Source organism: Emys orbicularis, chromosome 6 (assembly GCF_028017835.1).
Source record: "Emys orbicularis isolate rEmyOrb1 chromosome 6, rEmyOrb1.hap1, whole genome shotgun sequence".
Taxonomy (NCBI): domain Eukaryota; kingdom Metazoa; phylum Chordata; order Testudines; family Emydidae; genus Emys; species Emys orbicularis.
The window spans coordinates 81,654,870-81,672,498 of record NC_088688.1 but is presented as its reverse complement, the minus strand read 5'-3'; the positions used below and the strand labels follow the sequence as shown (position 1 = coordinate 81,672,498).

Sequence of the window (17,629 nt, the reverse complement as noted above, 5' to 3'; positions counted from 1 at the left end):
ATGACAAAATCTGGTATTTTAACTGCTTCCATGGATGGGAGGGTGGGTGCTGCTCCACCTTTTCCTGCACCAGCATGGACATAAGTAGTCCCCCTTCTCTTCTGGCCACCTAGGGGTGGAGAGGAAGGGATGGGGCAGCGTCCCCACACTGATCTGGTATGAAGCTGCAAGTAACACTCTGGCTCCCTAGCCCTTAAAGGGGAAATACACCTTTTCCAAGAAGCCAGACAATGGCCCCATCACTTAATGTGCAGTGAGGTCATTTACTTCAGAGGGTCCATGACTTTACTGGATGTATTTTTCTATTTTTATACTGAAATCAGCATGCTAATGGTGCACATTAAAGTTCCAATCCAGCACCACTATAGCAGGGCTGAAGCAATAAATCAAACATGCCCATATTGACTTTAACATGCAAAGCGTAAAACCAGTTACAAATCAGTAATTTTCTCTTTCATGCTGTCACTGAAAAAATAACTCTGTTCTAAAGTAAACAACAATCCTTACCTGCATTTCTTGACAAAATGAAGCCATAGGTCCAAAGAGAATCTGACACTGTTCATCTGCAGTGTACGTCATTCCTGGCAGTTTGGAGGGAATAATCACAGAATTGAGGCTTTGGGGATTTGTCTGTAGCAAACAGTTACTGGCCTTTGACCTGCCAATAAGCAGAAATTCATAAAATGTTGAATAATATTAATAAAGGTTGGCTATTTTGTTGACATAGAACATATGCAATTGCTATAAAAAAGGATTAACAGATCTTAAGCAGCATTTTGCTGATATTTAGACCTGTTAATTTAACAAAGTTCTTTCTTTTGCTGTTGTATATTTACAGAAAGGCAAAACAGTTTATGGATTACAAGCAGCTATAAGGATTTCAGGAAAATACTTGGAAAACATTTTAGTGTAAGTATTAGATAATTTAATTGTTTAAAAATTATATGGTTTTTAATAAATATTTATGGAGCTCACTTTTTTTCACCCAGATTTTAAATATGTCAGTGTTTTTCAAGTACCAAGATTTCAGTTAGCACTAAGTTTTCACACAATATTAAAGAAAAAGGGAGATGAAAATATATGGACCTCCATTAGACTTGAGTTCTAAATGGACACATCTACAGATTGTTCTTGAATCTCTATCATTCCAGTGCCAGCTCCAATACAGACCTTCTAAGGACTGCTCAGCTGTAATTAGTAAATTGTCAGTAGGCATATCTATCAATTCAAGAGAGTTATTCTTGAGAATTATTCCTTATACAATGCATGGGCACAATGTAGGTGTCCTATTTTGGTATGATTCCATGTATCTTATTTTCAATTAGAGAACTCATAAAATATTTCTATTAAAATAAAATTATTTCCCCATGTTATTTGTTATTGAATGACAACATAGGACATGATGTAATCTGTAATACGTTATGTGCAAAATAGAAATCAATACAGATGTCATTTTAAACACACAATCTTCCTCGTGTATTTTTGCCCCATATCTTTGTTAATGTATTTTCTTTAGTTGATAAGGTGGCTTTTTGGTGGTTAATATGCAGCTATTATTAACAGTATTTCCTTTTTAACCTCATACAGAAGCTGGTAGAGAGTATTAAGTATTTGGCATATCTGAAACTTAGATCAACTAAAGTCAAAGAATTACTTTAAGCAATGCTATTTCTTGACTGAATTACCTGAGGAATCTTTCTAGATCTTCCCTGCTGCACCGAGACCATGAAACATCACCAAGATTCTGTCCTTTAATCCATTCTCCAGACATTATATGGAGACCATCTGCACAGGATGGGTGGTCATTGTCATGATTTATTCCCATGCTGAATTTTGAAGGTATTAAAAAATAAAAAAAATATTTTAAGAAAACAGCATAATAAATGGTTTTCAAAATGGTTAAGAACATAAGAATGGCCATACAGGGTCAAACCAAAGGTCCATCTAGCTCAGTATTCTGGCTCACAGTGGCCAATGCCAGGTGCTTCAGAGGGAATGAACAGAACAGGCAATCACTCAATGATCCATCCTCTGACATTCACTCCCAGTTTCTGGCAGTCAGAGGCTAAAGACACCCAGAGCATGAGGCTGCATCCCAGACCATCATGGCTAATAGCCATTGATGGACCTATCCTCCATAAACTTACCTAATTCTATTTTGAACCCATTTTAAATCACAGTGTAATTCTGCATTGAACTTGTTCTCATTACACATTTGTTTGTTTATTGTTGACTACTTGCATTTAGCTAACTAATAAGTGAGATTTATTGTTAAAATATTCTGAGCAGAAGTTTAATGTATAATTACAATTTCAAAAGTTTTGGTTGCAGTACCTTTTATTTCAAATAATAGCAATGGAATGCTCAGGGAACTACATCCAAAGGACAAAATATCCACACCATAAAATGTGGTGAATGCTCCCACAAGACACTGCCATGCAGGAGTCATAAAATTCTGCTACAAAATCTACTTGTGGCTGCCACTTTGAATTTGCTCAGTTGTTGCTTTTGAAGATTCACTGTCACTTGAAAAAAAACCTATTTTATTGTAGGCAATATTCAGGTGGGTTTTTTAAGTGAAAAAAAGGCACTTTAAAACCTTCAAAAGTAGCTATGTGGATACACAGAGAGCTGCTATGTGAAAAGTAAATAAAACAGTCTCAGCTGCTTTTGACTATTTAAAAGTTACTATAAGGATACTCTTCAGAGCTGGGTATACAGAGTGGCAGCTGGGATTTTGCAGCTTCTTCAGGACTTAAGATAGCCCTGTAGTTTGTACTATAGCAAAGCAAAACGTTGTAGGTGATACCACTACATAAGCACTACTCCCTATGTGCTGGCCCCCTATACTCATCAGGTATATTCACTTAAGTTGGCTAGCTTGGTCATTTCTCACGAATGGTCCTTGCTTTCAGCCGAATAAATGCATCAATGCAATTTTTCCTGCATGAAAAGTCAGTTACCTCTAGACCAGTACTAAGTGCTGATATCACATACCTCCCTACATCTCACCATCCTTTGTTTACTTTGACATTAAAATGTAAACAACAACAAAAAACCACCGCACAACCCTGCCAACTTTCCCTCCTGGCCAAACTGTGCCCCACACAAAGCTGTTCAGTCAAATATCAGTAACTATAGGTCAAGTTTTATATGAGGTACCACAGCTCATGTTACATTCTGCTTATTAATGAAAGGAATTTAACTCCCCAATAAGGCACAGTTGTGTAGGACTCTATTGTGCCTGCCAGGGTGCTCAACAGAAGTGCTGCTGCTGCTGCTAGTTTGGAGCCCCTACTGGAATGTGCACACTACACAGTGTGGAATGCTGAGGCAGCTGTCTGTACATGAATCTTCAGGGAGAATTTTGTGAATGGAGTATAGAATTGGGGTGATGATACATTTATTTCATGCTCATTTTAATTTCTCACTTTTTCTGAGCTGGATAGTGCATCACTACAAAAGTGCTTCCGCACCTAAACTCCATTGATGTGAACCCTGGCTAGTTAAGTCTCTTGATTGACTGAACTCTTTCTTGTCCCCACAAACCCAGTGCCACCTTTTCCCATTTATCAAAAACTTTGATAAATTCTGAAAGTTAGAGATGTCCTCCATAATCTCTGGGTAAACCTTCCCTGTGTCTGAACAATGGAAGAAGGCAAGTTGATTGGACGACTGGAGCCACCACAAAACAAAACAAAAAAGCTATACTGCAGCAAATGTCAGTAGAAAGGTACAAAGATCACACAAAGGAGTTGCCCATATGCACATTCAATAACATGACTATAGAGCTTAAAGGTATATTCTGTGGAAAAGAAACTCCACAGCAGAAAATGCCATAGAGAATAAAGTGAATCTGTTAGAGTTCAAGCCATGAAAGACAAATTTGTCTTGGAAAGTGACCAAACAATTTTAAGGGCATAATACTGCAAGGATGTACACAGAACATGTGATCTCTTGATATGGAACCCAAAGATATAAGATTTCAACAGCCTTTTTTGTAACTAATAAGCATCTGCAATTGTTTGGTATACAGTCATAAGTAAAAACATAAAGGAGAGATTATTTCTTATGATAGTGTGGTTTAAAATTGATTAAGATCTATGAGCAGGGTATAGGCAGGAATAAAGAAGTAGTTGTTTTCCTTTGAGAATAATGGGTCCATTGTGGGTTGTTAGTTTGCTTCTGAGAAATTATTCTCTCTAAACATACTCCACTAGTTCAGTTCAATGTCATTGTGACACAGGATTCAACTATTTTCTGATGCATCTAATTAGAGAAAGGATGTGCTCAATATTATCATAACTTGTCTGTTATGGATAGATCTACCTAAAAATACCATGTATACTGATATACTGAATTAATGGGGCAAGTATATACTTTCAGTATACATAAACTGGGGGAACCATATTTTAATTTCACCCTAGTTTAGGAGATGATGGGTCAAAACTGGAAAAGAAAAAGAATTAACAGGATTCACTAAATAATTAGGCATTTACATGGAAAATGAGAACATCCACCATTACCTTAACTAGAATAAAAAATATAAGAGAGATAGACCCTCATATTCCAGAGCAAAGCCAACCACTGACTGATGATCAGGTTTAGGAAGAAAATTGCTCCATGGGCACATTATTCCATAACTCTCTACTACAGGGTTTCCTGCATCTTCCTGGGAAGTACCTAGGACTGGCCACTGTTAAAAGGCATGATACTATACTAGATGGCACAAAAGTATATCTCAGCGTATAAATTCCTGTGTTTGTATGTTCCTAAAAAACAGCTTTATTTCCAAGATGCTACTTTATGTAACAAGGGGTGTTACACTTTCTAATGCCAAACAAGCAGAAAACAAAGAGACCATTTCCAGAAGGTGAAGGAAAATGAAAAATTGGAAGAGGCGAATTTGTATACTGACAACCCAGCCTTACCACTCCCTTGTATTTGTGTGGTAAATTAGAGCCATATTGGGCTATAATTATTAATGTCCATCATTACATTGGGGGGGATCATGGTTATGGCAAACCTTTAAATTTTTAGAGGAAAAAAACTGATTCTTGTGTTTCATTAAAAAAGTAAAGGCAAGAAATCCACTCTGGTGGGAGTTTACTCATGGCCTTACGTGGCAGGAAGGCAGGCTAGCTAGGTGATAGTAGTAGCACCATTTTACAGTACTATGACGTTCCAGGGTGCAATCCAGATCGGTGGGGGGCTGCATCACACTTCCCCTGCAACCTGGGGTGCCTTGCAATGCTTTGCTGCTGTAGCTCCCATCTGGGCCGCTCACAAACAGCCTTCCAGTATGCAGGTCACACCCACAGCCCTGGTCGAGCAACTCTGACCCCAACAGCCTGTCAGCAAACACCAGCCACACTCTGGTTTCTAGCAACCTTGGTTACTATTTGCAGGGTGACCCCAACATATTCGCGGTCTTGAATTTTGCCGCCAAAAACATGTGTTCTGCACTGTCCATCCCTCTCCTGGACAGTTCAGATATATTAGGTCCATTGTCCCTCTAAGGGGCTCAATAAACAAAAGCTTGGCACTCTAAATGGAGTTACACAATTCACAACACTGGACTAGTTTTGATTAAAGAATAAAACAAGTTTATTTACGTACAAAGAAAGAGATGTTAAGTGAGTATAAGTATAAGGCATTAAAGTCAGAAATGGTTACAAGAGAAATAAAGATAAAACATTTTCTAAACTTAACAAACTAGACTTGGTTCAAAGTGATGTTCTTACCACAGGTTCTTAGTAACACTGCTGACCAAGTTTCAGGCCAGGATCTGCTCCCAAAGTCCATAGGCTGTCTCTTTTGTCTTCTTAGGTGGAAACAGAGAGAGATGGATAGGGAGAGATAACCTGGGTGTTTTTGCCCCTCATTTTTATAGTTCAATCACCCTCTGAAATGCATTTTCCTGAGGGTTACCACTTGTTAAAGTTCGTTCAAACAGTAAAGAAGGCAGCATGGTGTCTGGTGGTAAAAGAGGCTGCACACTACCAATATTATATGAAAAATTATGAATTTCCCCTGAATAATGCTGCTACACACATTTCATCATGCTATTATTGACAAGTGAGTTATTAGTTTGTAAATGATACCTTGCAAGGCATACTTTGCACAAAGATTATTATAATGGTGTGGAGGTTGTGAATACAGGGTGCATTCCATCACAACTACCCCAGCTCACTCCAAACCATTCTTCATCTTCTGGTTTAATCTGGGTCTGTCTTACTCACACTCAAAACTACTAGCATTTAAAAACTAAAGTCACTTCTCCAGGAACTAGTTGAATAAAGCCTCACACAGCATCTCCCTTCCTAGAGTCTGGTTCACTGTCACACATAATATCTCCAAACTCTTCCGTTAGGCTTCTCACTGGCCCAGACTGTTCCAAAATATTCTCAGCCTTGGTTCACCTGTCATCTGAACTCTCTATAGAGGCCCACCATAGGCCTGGCCCTTCTTCAATCTCTTTTCTTCCTACCGGAGAGAGATCCAGCTCTCTCAAGATTTCTTTGTACCCCTTTCACCAGCATGCATTGCTTCAGTCTACAGTTCCCACATGCTCTGGGAACCTCCAGACCCAGAATGCCTCTGTCCTGGACAGAAACAGGGCTAAGAAGCACCTGAAAACCATCTTAAAGGGTTAGCTTGCCCTGTTCAAAATCACAATAAAGGCAGAATTTCCTGTTGGTGAAACTTGCGACTGTCAGCTCTAGGACTGCCTCTTTATTCACCCAGATGGGCAACACAGTACATTAGTCAAACCTGCCAGACACCCTGTGATGCTTTGGGGGGTTCATCCAGACCAGTTAAGGGTTGTGTTACCGCCTGCCCTCTAACTCTGGGTACATCTGTGCTGTGCAGCTTTGGCTCAGAGCCCCTGACACCAGCACCCTCCTTACAACAGTCCCTCCTGCCCTAAGTTCTCCCAAAACCATCTCCTCTGCAGTGCTCAGCCCCTCTCACTGTATCATTCAACAAATCTTAACAAGTTTGCGGATCCTGTAAAGAGACAGTACACAGCATCAGCCTATTAGTTTGGCTGAGGATTTTACTTTCAGTTTAAAACACTGCACGGAGATGGTTGTGTAATAAAACAAAATTAAGTTCGCTAACAAAGAATGGATATTTAAGTGATACCAAGTAGAGGGAATTGGGATAGAAATGGTTACAAACAAGCAAAAGCAAAATACGCTTCTAAGACAGAAACCTAACTTAACAAACCAGAGCCTTTCGTTCAGAGTAGTTTTCTCACCACAGTGGATTTTTCCAGTACAGCTGGCCAGTCCTTAGCCAGAATCCAACATAGAGCTCCAAGTGGTTGGTTTCTGTGTCTCTTCAGGTGAAGGATGCCAAAATGGCTCTCTACTAATATCCTCAAAGTTTATCACTGTTTTCAATGTCAGGAAGCCCTCCTGGGGGCTCAGCTTGCTGTGTCCACCAGGGATCTGACACCACATTAATTTTGGAAGTCTCCTCTGCCATCACTTGCTTGTTTTATGGCTTTACCTTTTATGTAAATGTCCTTCCAATGTCTCTCCTTGCTCAATTTACATTGAAGACACATTCAAACAGATGGAAGCACATTCCTTTGTCTGCTGCAGAGTGCCTTAAGCCCTACCCACCAAATACATTATAAGACCATATTTCCAGTACATATTTATAGCTTTTCATATCTCACCCACCTCACATGGATCACACCATAATATTAATGACCAGTATGTATACATTGCCTTAACATGACAACTTTTAGATATAGATTATGACAACAGTGAATTGGGGTACACTGACCTGGTCAGACCAGCTAAGACTCTCTGCTAGATACCAGGAAGCCCTTTGCTCTGTGACATTGGGTGTTGTTATGCTCACACAGCCATGCATAGAATAATACATCAAGGCATTGATGTGGTGGTAAAACAGAGGTAGATAAACGTATGCCTTTCTTGTGATTCACTAATCAACAAAAAAGCTGTTTGTTATCAATACAATACATCTCATTCAAAATGTTTATCTGAACAAAGCTCTAAATATTCACCAAGATGTCAATTCCAAGATTATATGGGTAGTCAAAAATATTAAGAATACATGGAAATCAGATGAGCATTCAGATGGACTATTTTCTATATGCAATAACTTCTACTACTGATGCTGAGAGACCACAAATCAAATGATATTTCTTCATCAATTATTATATTAAATAATTCTTCTGAAATGTGGTAGAAATTCCTAAATTAGAGCAAAAAGTACACAAACATTTGCCAGAAGATTACACTGAAAAATATTACTTACTTTTAAATCTCACCCTACATGCACTAAATTAATTTGATGATTTAACATGCTATATGCTATAATACCCCATTTCACCACAACACATTCTTGTAATCAAAGCCAAATGAGTCACATCAAATTACCATTAGAGGTGATTCTTTGGTCTTTAATGTCAATCTGTTTTGTACTGTCTCTATGATTTACTTTTCTTTCCTGAAGATATGGGACTATAGGCACTTTTAGCTGTGCTACGTTACAGAAAGACCAAATAACAGCTATACATATTAAAATATTTGAATAAAATGATTCCATAAAGGACCCAAAGAAAGCTGATCCTAGTGGGGCCAAATCAGAGTTAAACTTCTGACATGAATGTAAGAGGACAGGAAAAAGGAGATGACAGAATTATTTGTTCACTGTTACTTTTTCAGCCTGGGAAAGAGGAAGAGATTTCCTTTTGGAGCCCAGAAAAACTCAAAAAATGCCTGACTTTCAACACTTTAAAGGTATGGAAGACATCAGAACACTGTTTACAGTGGAGTGTTGCTCCATGAAAGAATTTTTTTTTTTTTTGTATACAGGCCCAGACAGCTTTAACCTATATAGACAAAAGAACTCCTGCTGCTGAAGATTATCATCATTGATCTAGCAGATAGTATAATAGACAGAGTTGTAGACAACCTTTTTTGGGGGGAGGCAAGGGGCATGGGTAAAAAAAATAATGATATAATAGCTGTTGAATATTATTTTGATACTATCTAATTATTGTAGGAGGGACAGTCCCCTGATAATTGAAACTGTGCTCGTCAGCCCAGGAGGGGTATGGTCCTCTCTGTTCTCTGCAGCTTGAAGTCCCTCTCTTTGCCCCAGGGTATCAACTGACTCTTGGGGCTGAGTTGAGGATCTCTCATTGAGTAGCCTCTGACTCCTTTCTTCCCTGGCTGGGAAGTGGCTCTGCAAACTGGGGCTCTTCTTCTTGTGAAGGGGAATTCTGGGTGCCTGAGTCAGGCTCACTTGTCCGTGCTATTCCCACTCCTTCTGAAGCCAGGCTGGATTTTCTTCTTGTCTCCTGAAGGCTATTGATACTTTTTCTCTGTGTGAATGAGGATTTCTGCTCACTTCTACCTAGGGAGACCTGGGATAGCGGGTACCAGCGGATACCACTCCGCTGAGGCTGACTCCCAGAGCTTCCTGACTGGCTCTTCTTGTCTTTCCTCCCACACCCCCATCCCCTCACCCCACAGGGTGTTCTAGGTGCTCTTTTTACAAAGAGAGGGGGAAGGTCAGATGTCATAGAGTCCATTACTTTTTGTCTGTTCCTTATCATGCCTAGGAGTCAAATGGCTTCCAGTTGCCATCTTATTTGTAGGTTTTTTTCCTTGTAAGAGTCTCTTGGTGAGAGAGGAACACAGGGAATTATGTAAGTAAAACAATTGTTTTTCAGTGTAATCAACAGATCAGGTGTAGGCTGTTCCCTTTCTTCATTCTGTCACATTCTGCACTGGTCCACAAAGCATGCAATGACTATATAAAACTAAGGGACCAACTAAATGATTCAGTCTGCCACAGAGTATTGTGTGTGTGTTTTTAATTCTGCAGTCCTTTCTTACTGTAAGTCATTCTTACAAGGTGTTTGCATTTCTCAGACACCTCACCAACCACAACTTCAGTCCTCCTCTGTGTGTAACTTTGAAAAAGGCCATTTCTGATCATCTTGATTTGATGATTTCCAATGGCTCCTTTATTCTGAAGTTATCGAAAATGGACATTGTTTCTACTTGTACAGCTTTTAGGCACAAAATATTTTTGACTAAATACACAGATGAAGCTTTCACCCAGTCTGTATTCTCAAATTGGAAAACACTTCAGACTAAATTGAGAGGCCCCAAGGTTCTTTGTGTCACCATGACCCAGTTGATGTTCTTCAAAAGACCATACAGAATGTTGCGACATGCTAAGATTTCAGTACTCTGAGAAGAAATAAGAAAATAGGAAGATCCTAATGCAAACACTAAATAGTACATATTATATTGCTAGACAAGGACTTGTACCACAAAGCCCTTATATTGAACAAGCTGAAAATATGCCTTTAAGTGGACAGGTTAGCAGCAACTTTATTTGGTTGCTTTGTTTGCAGGCAGAATATGATCATGGTATTTCCAAATAGATGAAAAAAAGAATCAAGACAAATTCAAAATCTGATTATTCAAAAAGAGATAATGGAAATCATGGTTCTTAAAATCATGAGGGATATTTCTGAGAAAATTCCTGGACAATAGTATACAAATATGGTAGATGAAACAGACTTCAAAAAAGAGCTTGTAGTTTTATATCTGTGATAGGTGGATGACAACATGAATGCTCATGAAGAATTCATTGGACTGTACAATGTAGCCGATGAAGGTTAGCATGTCAGTAACTAAAGATATATTGTATCAAAGGGGTAGCCGTGTTAGTCTGGATCTGTAAAAGCAGCAAAGAGTCCTGTGGCACCTTATAGACTAACAGACGTATAGGAGCATGAGCTTTCATGGGTGAATACCCACTTCTTCGGATGCATGTAGTGGAAATTTCCAGGGGCAGGTATAAATATGCAAGCAAGAGTGAGTAAGGTTAGAGATAACGAAGTTAGTTCAATCAGGGAGGATGAGGCCCTCTTCTAGCAGTTGAGGTGTGAACACCAAGGGAGGAGAAACTGCTTTTGTAGTTGGCTAGCCATTCACAGTCTTTGTTCAATCCTGAGCTGATGGTGTCAAATTTGCAGATGAACTGAAGCTCAGCAGTTTCTCTTTGAAGTCTGGTCCTGAAGTTTTTTTGCTGCAGGATGGCTACCTTTAAATCTGCTATTGTGTGTCCAGGGAGGTTGAAGTGTTCTCCTACAGGTTTTTGTATATTGCCATTCCTAATATCTGATTTGTGTCCATTTATCCTTTTACGTAGGGACTGTCCAGTTTGGTTGATGTACATAGCAGAGAGGCATTGCTGGCATATGATGGTGTATATTACATTGGTGGACGTGCAGGTGAATGAACCGGTGATGGTGTGGCTGATCTGGTTAGATCCTGTGATGGTGTCGCTGGTGTAGATATGTGGGCAGAGTTGGCATCGAGGTTTGTTGCATGGATTGGTTCCTGAGTTAGAGTTGTTATGGTGCGGTGTGTGGTTGCTGGTGAGAATATGCTTAAGGTTGGCGGATTGTCTGTGGGCGAGGACTGGCCTGCCACCCAAGGCCTGTGAAAGTGAGGGATCATTGTCCAGGATGGGTTGTAGATCACTGATGATACGTTGGAGAGGTTTTAGCTGGGGACTGTATGTGATGGCCAGTGGAGTTCTATTGGTTTCTTTCTTGGGCTTGTCTTGCAGTAGGAGGCTTCTGGGTACACGTCTGGCTCTGTTGATCTGTTTCCTTATTTCCTCATGCGAGTATTGTAGTTTTGAGAATGCTTGGTGAAGATTTTGTAGGTGTTGGTCTCTGTCTGAGGGGTTGGAGCAGATACGGTTGTATCTCAATGCTTGGCTGTAGACAATGGATCCTGTGGTGTGTCCGGGATGGAAGCTGGAGGCATGAAGGTAGGCATAGCAGTCGGTGGGTTTTCGGTATAGGGTGGTGTTAACGTGACCATCACTTATTTGCACCGTGGTGTCTAGGAAGTGGACCTCCCGTGTAGATTGGTCCAGGCTAATAAGTGATGGTCACGTTAACACCACCCTATACCGAAAACCCACCGACCGCTATGCCCTACCTTCATGCCTCCACCTTCCATCCCGGACACACCACACGATCCATTGTCTACAGCCAAGCATTGAGATACAACAAGCACCTGGTTCATTGCTATGGGCATCCTTTGGATTTGGAATGCCAGGATGCTCTTAAGAATAATGCTATCCTAAGAGATACTCTTGAAATTGTTTACAAAATCATAAAATTAAATTTAAAAGGTCACCCAAATGAGGCATCTCTGGCCTCTGTTCAACAAGATGGACTCTCTGAAGCCAATGCTTCTGCACAGTTTCTGAGAACAACCTTTCATTGTGTGCAACTTGAGAGGTTGCAAAGAATGCAAAGTAAGATCCTGAAAGTAGAGCTCAAATTTGTAACATGGCTGTTCAAAATGAAAAATATTTATTTCCTCTTTGGTATTGAATTAAGTCAAAAATTCCTAAACACAGTAGACAATCTGTCCAAAACTCCTGCAAAGGTTGTACACATCAGCCACTGAAGGCCAATCTCATTTGAAAATAACACAATCTACTTCAGTCCATCCAATCAGATGAAAACTAGAACTTATTCTGGGAGCAAATCCATGAAAAAAGTTTAGTGTTGATAGTCAGAATACCTGAACTTTCAAGGAAGAGAAAAGTTCCCGAGAAAAAGCAAACAGGGACAGGAGAAGCCAGGTACCTAAATTCAATAAAGGAATTTTATAAGTACATCTACTTCTAAGTAATTGATTTTACAATGCCCAGTATTTAATTAAGGTGTGAACAGAAAGGCTACAAAATTATGTAAAATCTTGAAACTCTCACAGCAACTCCAAATGTAACAGAAACGTTCAAGACATGCTTGCTATGTATGATTCTGATTGCAATCATGAATGACTGATTAGTCAGCATCATCTGCTGTAAGCCATCTGTCAGCTTACAAAAGATAGCTGAAATCAGTTCTCTCAGCCAAGCCGAATGCCAACTGTTTTCCAAAGTAGTAGAATTGTTGAAAATGATTTAAGTGGTACTGGCAACCAATGTTGTAAGTGAGCATTGTTTCAGTGCTCTACAATGTATTAAAATATGGCTTTGAGCCACAATGAGACAATGCCAGCACAACTGGTGTATGTTTTTACATGTACAAAAGGACAAAACCGATGACTTACAGCTTACAGATGTTGCAGAAGAATTCATGTAAAGAAACCCAGGGTGAAGATCATTGTTTGGAACTTTTTCAGATTTGTAAGTCATTCTTTTTACTCATGTTTTTAAAAGTAATGCTTTAATAAGTGGTTTTGTACCATGACTAAATTTCTCCATATTTAATAAACTGAGATAAATGAGCTTCTGTTCTAAACTCTGTGTTTCCTTTATTTATTAATACAATCCCTACTTTGGGGAGGGGGCATTACAGCCTCCCCCACAAACACCCAAATTGTCTCTGCACGTGACAGCGGATCTGTTTGAGCTGCAGGAGCTACTCTAGCTCAAGGGTGATTGTCTCTCCCCTGCACTGCAACTCATTGGCTAGAATCCAAAGTACTCAAAGGCTATACTTCACCTCCTGCTGATAAGACCACTTTCCTTTCCATCTGTTGGAGAGCTTTTTTAAAGCTTTCTTGACACTTCAGGGCCATATTTAATTTAAAACTTCCTCAAGAGAGAGTCCATCTACATTCTGATTGTCAGGTGAGGAGACTCCATTTGTACAAATACTACCATTTAGCCAAATCTTAAATAACAAACCTTGAAAAAATGTACTAAGTTCAGATTCAGATAACTATTTGAAAATTCCAGTTTTTATTCTTTTGCCCCTCTAGTGCATGTAGTATTGTATTAGAGTATCCATTAAAGATATGCAGATCAAATATAGGAAAAAATCAGATATAGCCCATATTTGGGCAGGTGATATTAAAATAAAAGAAAAACAAGGGAAACGGACAATTTAAAAATACCACAGAAATATTACCTGAAACAAAATTCTGTCCCTTTATTCCTCTTAGCACATATATCAGAAGGAATCTCCTGGTATGATTTCCCATATATAGCAATTGTGATAGGAGAAACCACATAGCTGTACACTGTGGGGAGACTAAGGGACAGACCACAGAAGGTCTAATACTGCCTCACTTGTTTGCTGAGTGCCCAGGGAATGGATTGTGACTACAGGTAGAGCCAGGTGAAAATCAAAATTTCAATTTTGTGGGAAGTTTTGACATTCTGAAATTTTTGTGTTTTCCTTATCTGAACAAAAACAAGTGTTTTCAAAGTTTCACACAAAATAATAAGTCCAAAAATTTTCCAATTTCAAAATTTTGTATTGGGAAAAAATATAATTTCAGAATACATTTTTGTTTAGAAATCTATTTTTTTTATTTACATATTTTTTTTTATTTATAGAGGATTTTGTGACATGTCAGTAGTAGTCACCACTACTATGACATAATATAATAGTCGAAATATTCTATTTATAGTATATATTATTTTTCTATTTTATTTTATTTTTAAAATCATTAAGGGTAACTATTACTGAGTGTGGGTTGAGTACTTATTTTCTAGATCCAGTTTGTTCTATAATGAAATAGATTAATACTTTGACAGTTTGATCTAGAAAATAAATTAAGTACTCACAGTAGATTCAGAAAGGGACTTGGATGTTGTGATGCTGAGTGTTACAATGCCTATCTTTTAAGGCACCTCGAAAATCATTGGCATTCACTGAGCCTGGTTTCGATGCCTTGGCTCCCTGTACAATGAAAGGAGAGAGATAGGCATCCTAGGAATGGGATTAACAAAAGCTGGCATGCTGAGCTGGGAGCTACCTGAGCTGGGCAACAGGAGATGCCAAGGGGAGGGATGTGTGCCAAGTCCCACCCCTTTCAAGGAGTTAGGTGCCTAAGTTTGATCTGGAGGGAGGTGCCAGCCCAGTGGTTAGGGTACTCACCTGAGATTTAGGAGACCCCCAGTCCAAGTCCTCTTCTCTACATGATGAGAAGAAGGGATTTGAAGAAGGATCCACTCAGATGAGTGGCCTAATCACTGAGCTATGAGATATTCTGATATGGGGTTTTCTTAATCTCTCTTGTTAAAGCTGGTCCACTTTGCAAACATAATTAAAAGAGTCCTTAGGCCAGATACAGACTCAAAATAACTCTAGAGCCCAGTGTTAGCACACTCACCTAGGAGGCAGAAGACCCAGGACCCATTCCCTCTGTGTCAATGAGTCTTTAATTATTTATCCATAGTGGAACAGCTTCAACAGGAGAGCCTGAGCGAGAGCCTATATCAGAATATCCCGTAGACCAGTGGTTAGAGCATCACCTGAGATGTAGTAGATCCCTGTTCAAATCCCTCTTCTCATCAGGCAGAGGTAGGATGTGAATCAGAGGGCTCCCATACCCTGGGTGAATACCCTAACAACTGGGCTAAAAGTTATGAGGGAGCTATCACACTGTCTGGAGCGATTGACAACTGTGAGTGCCAACCTCAGGGCAGACTGTCAAAAAACAGGGCAGACACCCCAAACTGGTGGCATTTCACCAACCCAGAAACAAATGTGAACTCTGAAGCACTATAATAGTTTGACCATGGAGTCTTAGGCAGTCCCATTGGGCATGCTCTATCTTGCCACCCAGGCAAACTGGACTTAGTGATAGTTGGTTGTCATACACCGAAGATCACAAAAGATTCAGGTTGCTTCCAGTCCCAAGAGAGAAGTCACGTACCCCAGGTCAATTTGTACTTCAGATCTCACACCAAAGACAATGCTTGTAGCCAATCCAATAGTAAACTAACTAAGGATTTATTAACTAGGAAAAAGAAATGAGAGCGTTAAAGCAGGCAACATATATACACAAATGAGTTTCAGTCTGTGGTTCCAAAAAGTGCATAGTTGTAGTAAACTGTCAGCACTGAATGTCTTTTAGGGCTAACCCTGGTTGACCCTAGCGATTTATGCTTCTGTTTCCTAGCTTCAGACCGGTGAAAGTCCAAACAGCAAAGAGAGAGAGAAAAGTTTCTTTTGTCCCTGTTTTATCCCTTTCTTCCAGCATTCAAGCTGATGGAATGGGCTTTCTTGCCTTCATGGGTGTGAGAGGGCCCTTAATCAAGTCTTTGTAATGTGATGTTCACAATGGTGCATTTAGTTTTGCTAGTCCTACTTAATGGATGATGGACCAGTCCTCCTGACTGGGTTCACAGGTACAAAGCAGGCATTTTTATAGTTATAAAGCAAAACTTACATACTACCTTATAACATGGCATACAGACATTACAAGTGAAATTAATGCATGCAGCAATTTAGAAGCATTCCATAAAGTCTAAACACTAAACACATTCTTATAAGTCTAAAACCTATCCTGAACAATACTAACATGGAGGTGAGCTAGTCTGGTTTCCAGCTATGAATTTGTCAATGCTCAGCAGACACCTACAGCCTTGACAAGAACTGGCACCTGGTCTGGCAGCGTCACAGGAGGTCCTGCTGTTTGGTGTGGAGTTAGGAGGCCTCTGAGAATGCTTACCAGATTGGACACCCTGCATAGGCAGCGGAACACCTATCTCCCTGCAAGTATCAGAGGGGTAGCCGTGTTAGTCTGAATCTGTAAAAAGCAACAGAGGGTCCTGTGGCACCTTTAAGACTAACAGAAGTATTGGGAGCATAAGCTTTCGTGGGTAAGAACCTCACTTCTTCAGATGCAAGTGAAGTGGCAGTTAGGCACCTGAACCCCTGGATGCATCTAGCCCCCAGTGTACTAATCAGAAGAGCAGCTATTTCCAATATCCTTGTTTTAGCCTGAATAATTTTTCTAAGGTAGTGAAAAAAGTTGCTCCCCTGATTAGTACATTGAGTGCTTATCTTATTATCTTTTTAAAAGTCTCAGTGTCAATCTGTTTCATTACAATACAAAATAGGAGACACTCTGATCTAGAAAATAAGATAAGATGTTTCAGTCTGTACTAAGTAGCAACTGCCCTTAATGATTTTAAAAATAAAATAGAAAAATGACTATAAAATAGATTATTTCGACTATTATATCTTGTCATAATATGTCGCCATACCATGCCTAATGCATACATGTATTCATTCTATGCATTGCATGCCCAATGTTCCATCCATTGAACAAGTGAAGAATATGTAGAATAGAGATTGGTAGCGCGAATTACATAGCAGAAATTTATCTATTGTTTAAACAGAGGAACTCCTGTGTGGAAGAAATTTTATATTATGAAAATAATGCCAAGCTTTAAAAGATAATCTATTTACTTTTATAGAGAGTTCTCAATATATTGGGAGAATGCAATAGGCATTGCTTCACTTTGGGGACCTCATATCTTGGAAGTTAAGTATTGCTCATCTTTGCCCCTCTTCTGTTTAAGCAGAACTAGGCATTCCCAAAGCACAAATCTGCTGTACCTTCCTTAACATCATCAATGTAGCTTGTGGTCTGTTATAAAGAGGAAGTTGCTGCACACACCCTTTCCTTAATACCTATAACAAATGTGCATAAAAAGTGAACACGAAATGGGAATGCAGAAGTCTTAACTCCCCATCTCCTCCACCATGCCATGTAATGCAATAAAAAATCTGGAGACTCACTGATATATCACCTTTTACCAAGAGACAAATTAATTGAAGAATATACAT

General features: G+C 39.5%; 1 protein-coding gene across 1 annotated transcript in view; it reads right to left on the bottom strand.

The window, feature by feature from the left end:
- Positions 1–17,629, bottom strand: part of ADAMTS19 (ADAM metallopeptidase with thrombospondin type 1 motif 19) — a 277,558-nt gene that overhangs the window by 92,497 nt on the left and 167,432 nt on the right. Inside the window, exons 10-11 of the mRNA XM_065405898.1 lie at positions 1,686–1,826; positions 508–658 (exon numbers count right to left, since the gene is read on the bottom strand). Coding sequence (XP_065261970.1) covers positions 508–658; positions 1,686–1,826 — 292 coding nt within the window. The remainder of the gene's footprint in view (positions 1–507; positions 659–1,685; positions 1,827–17,629) is intronic.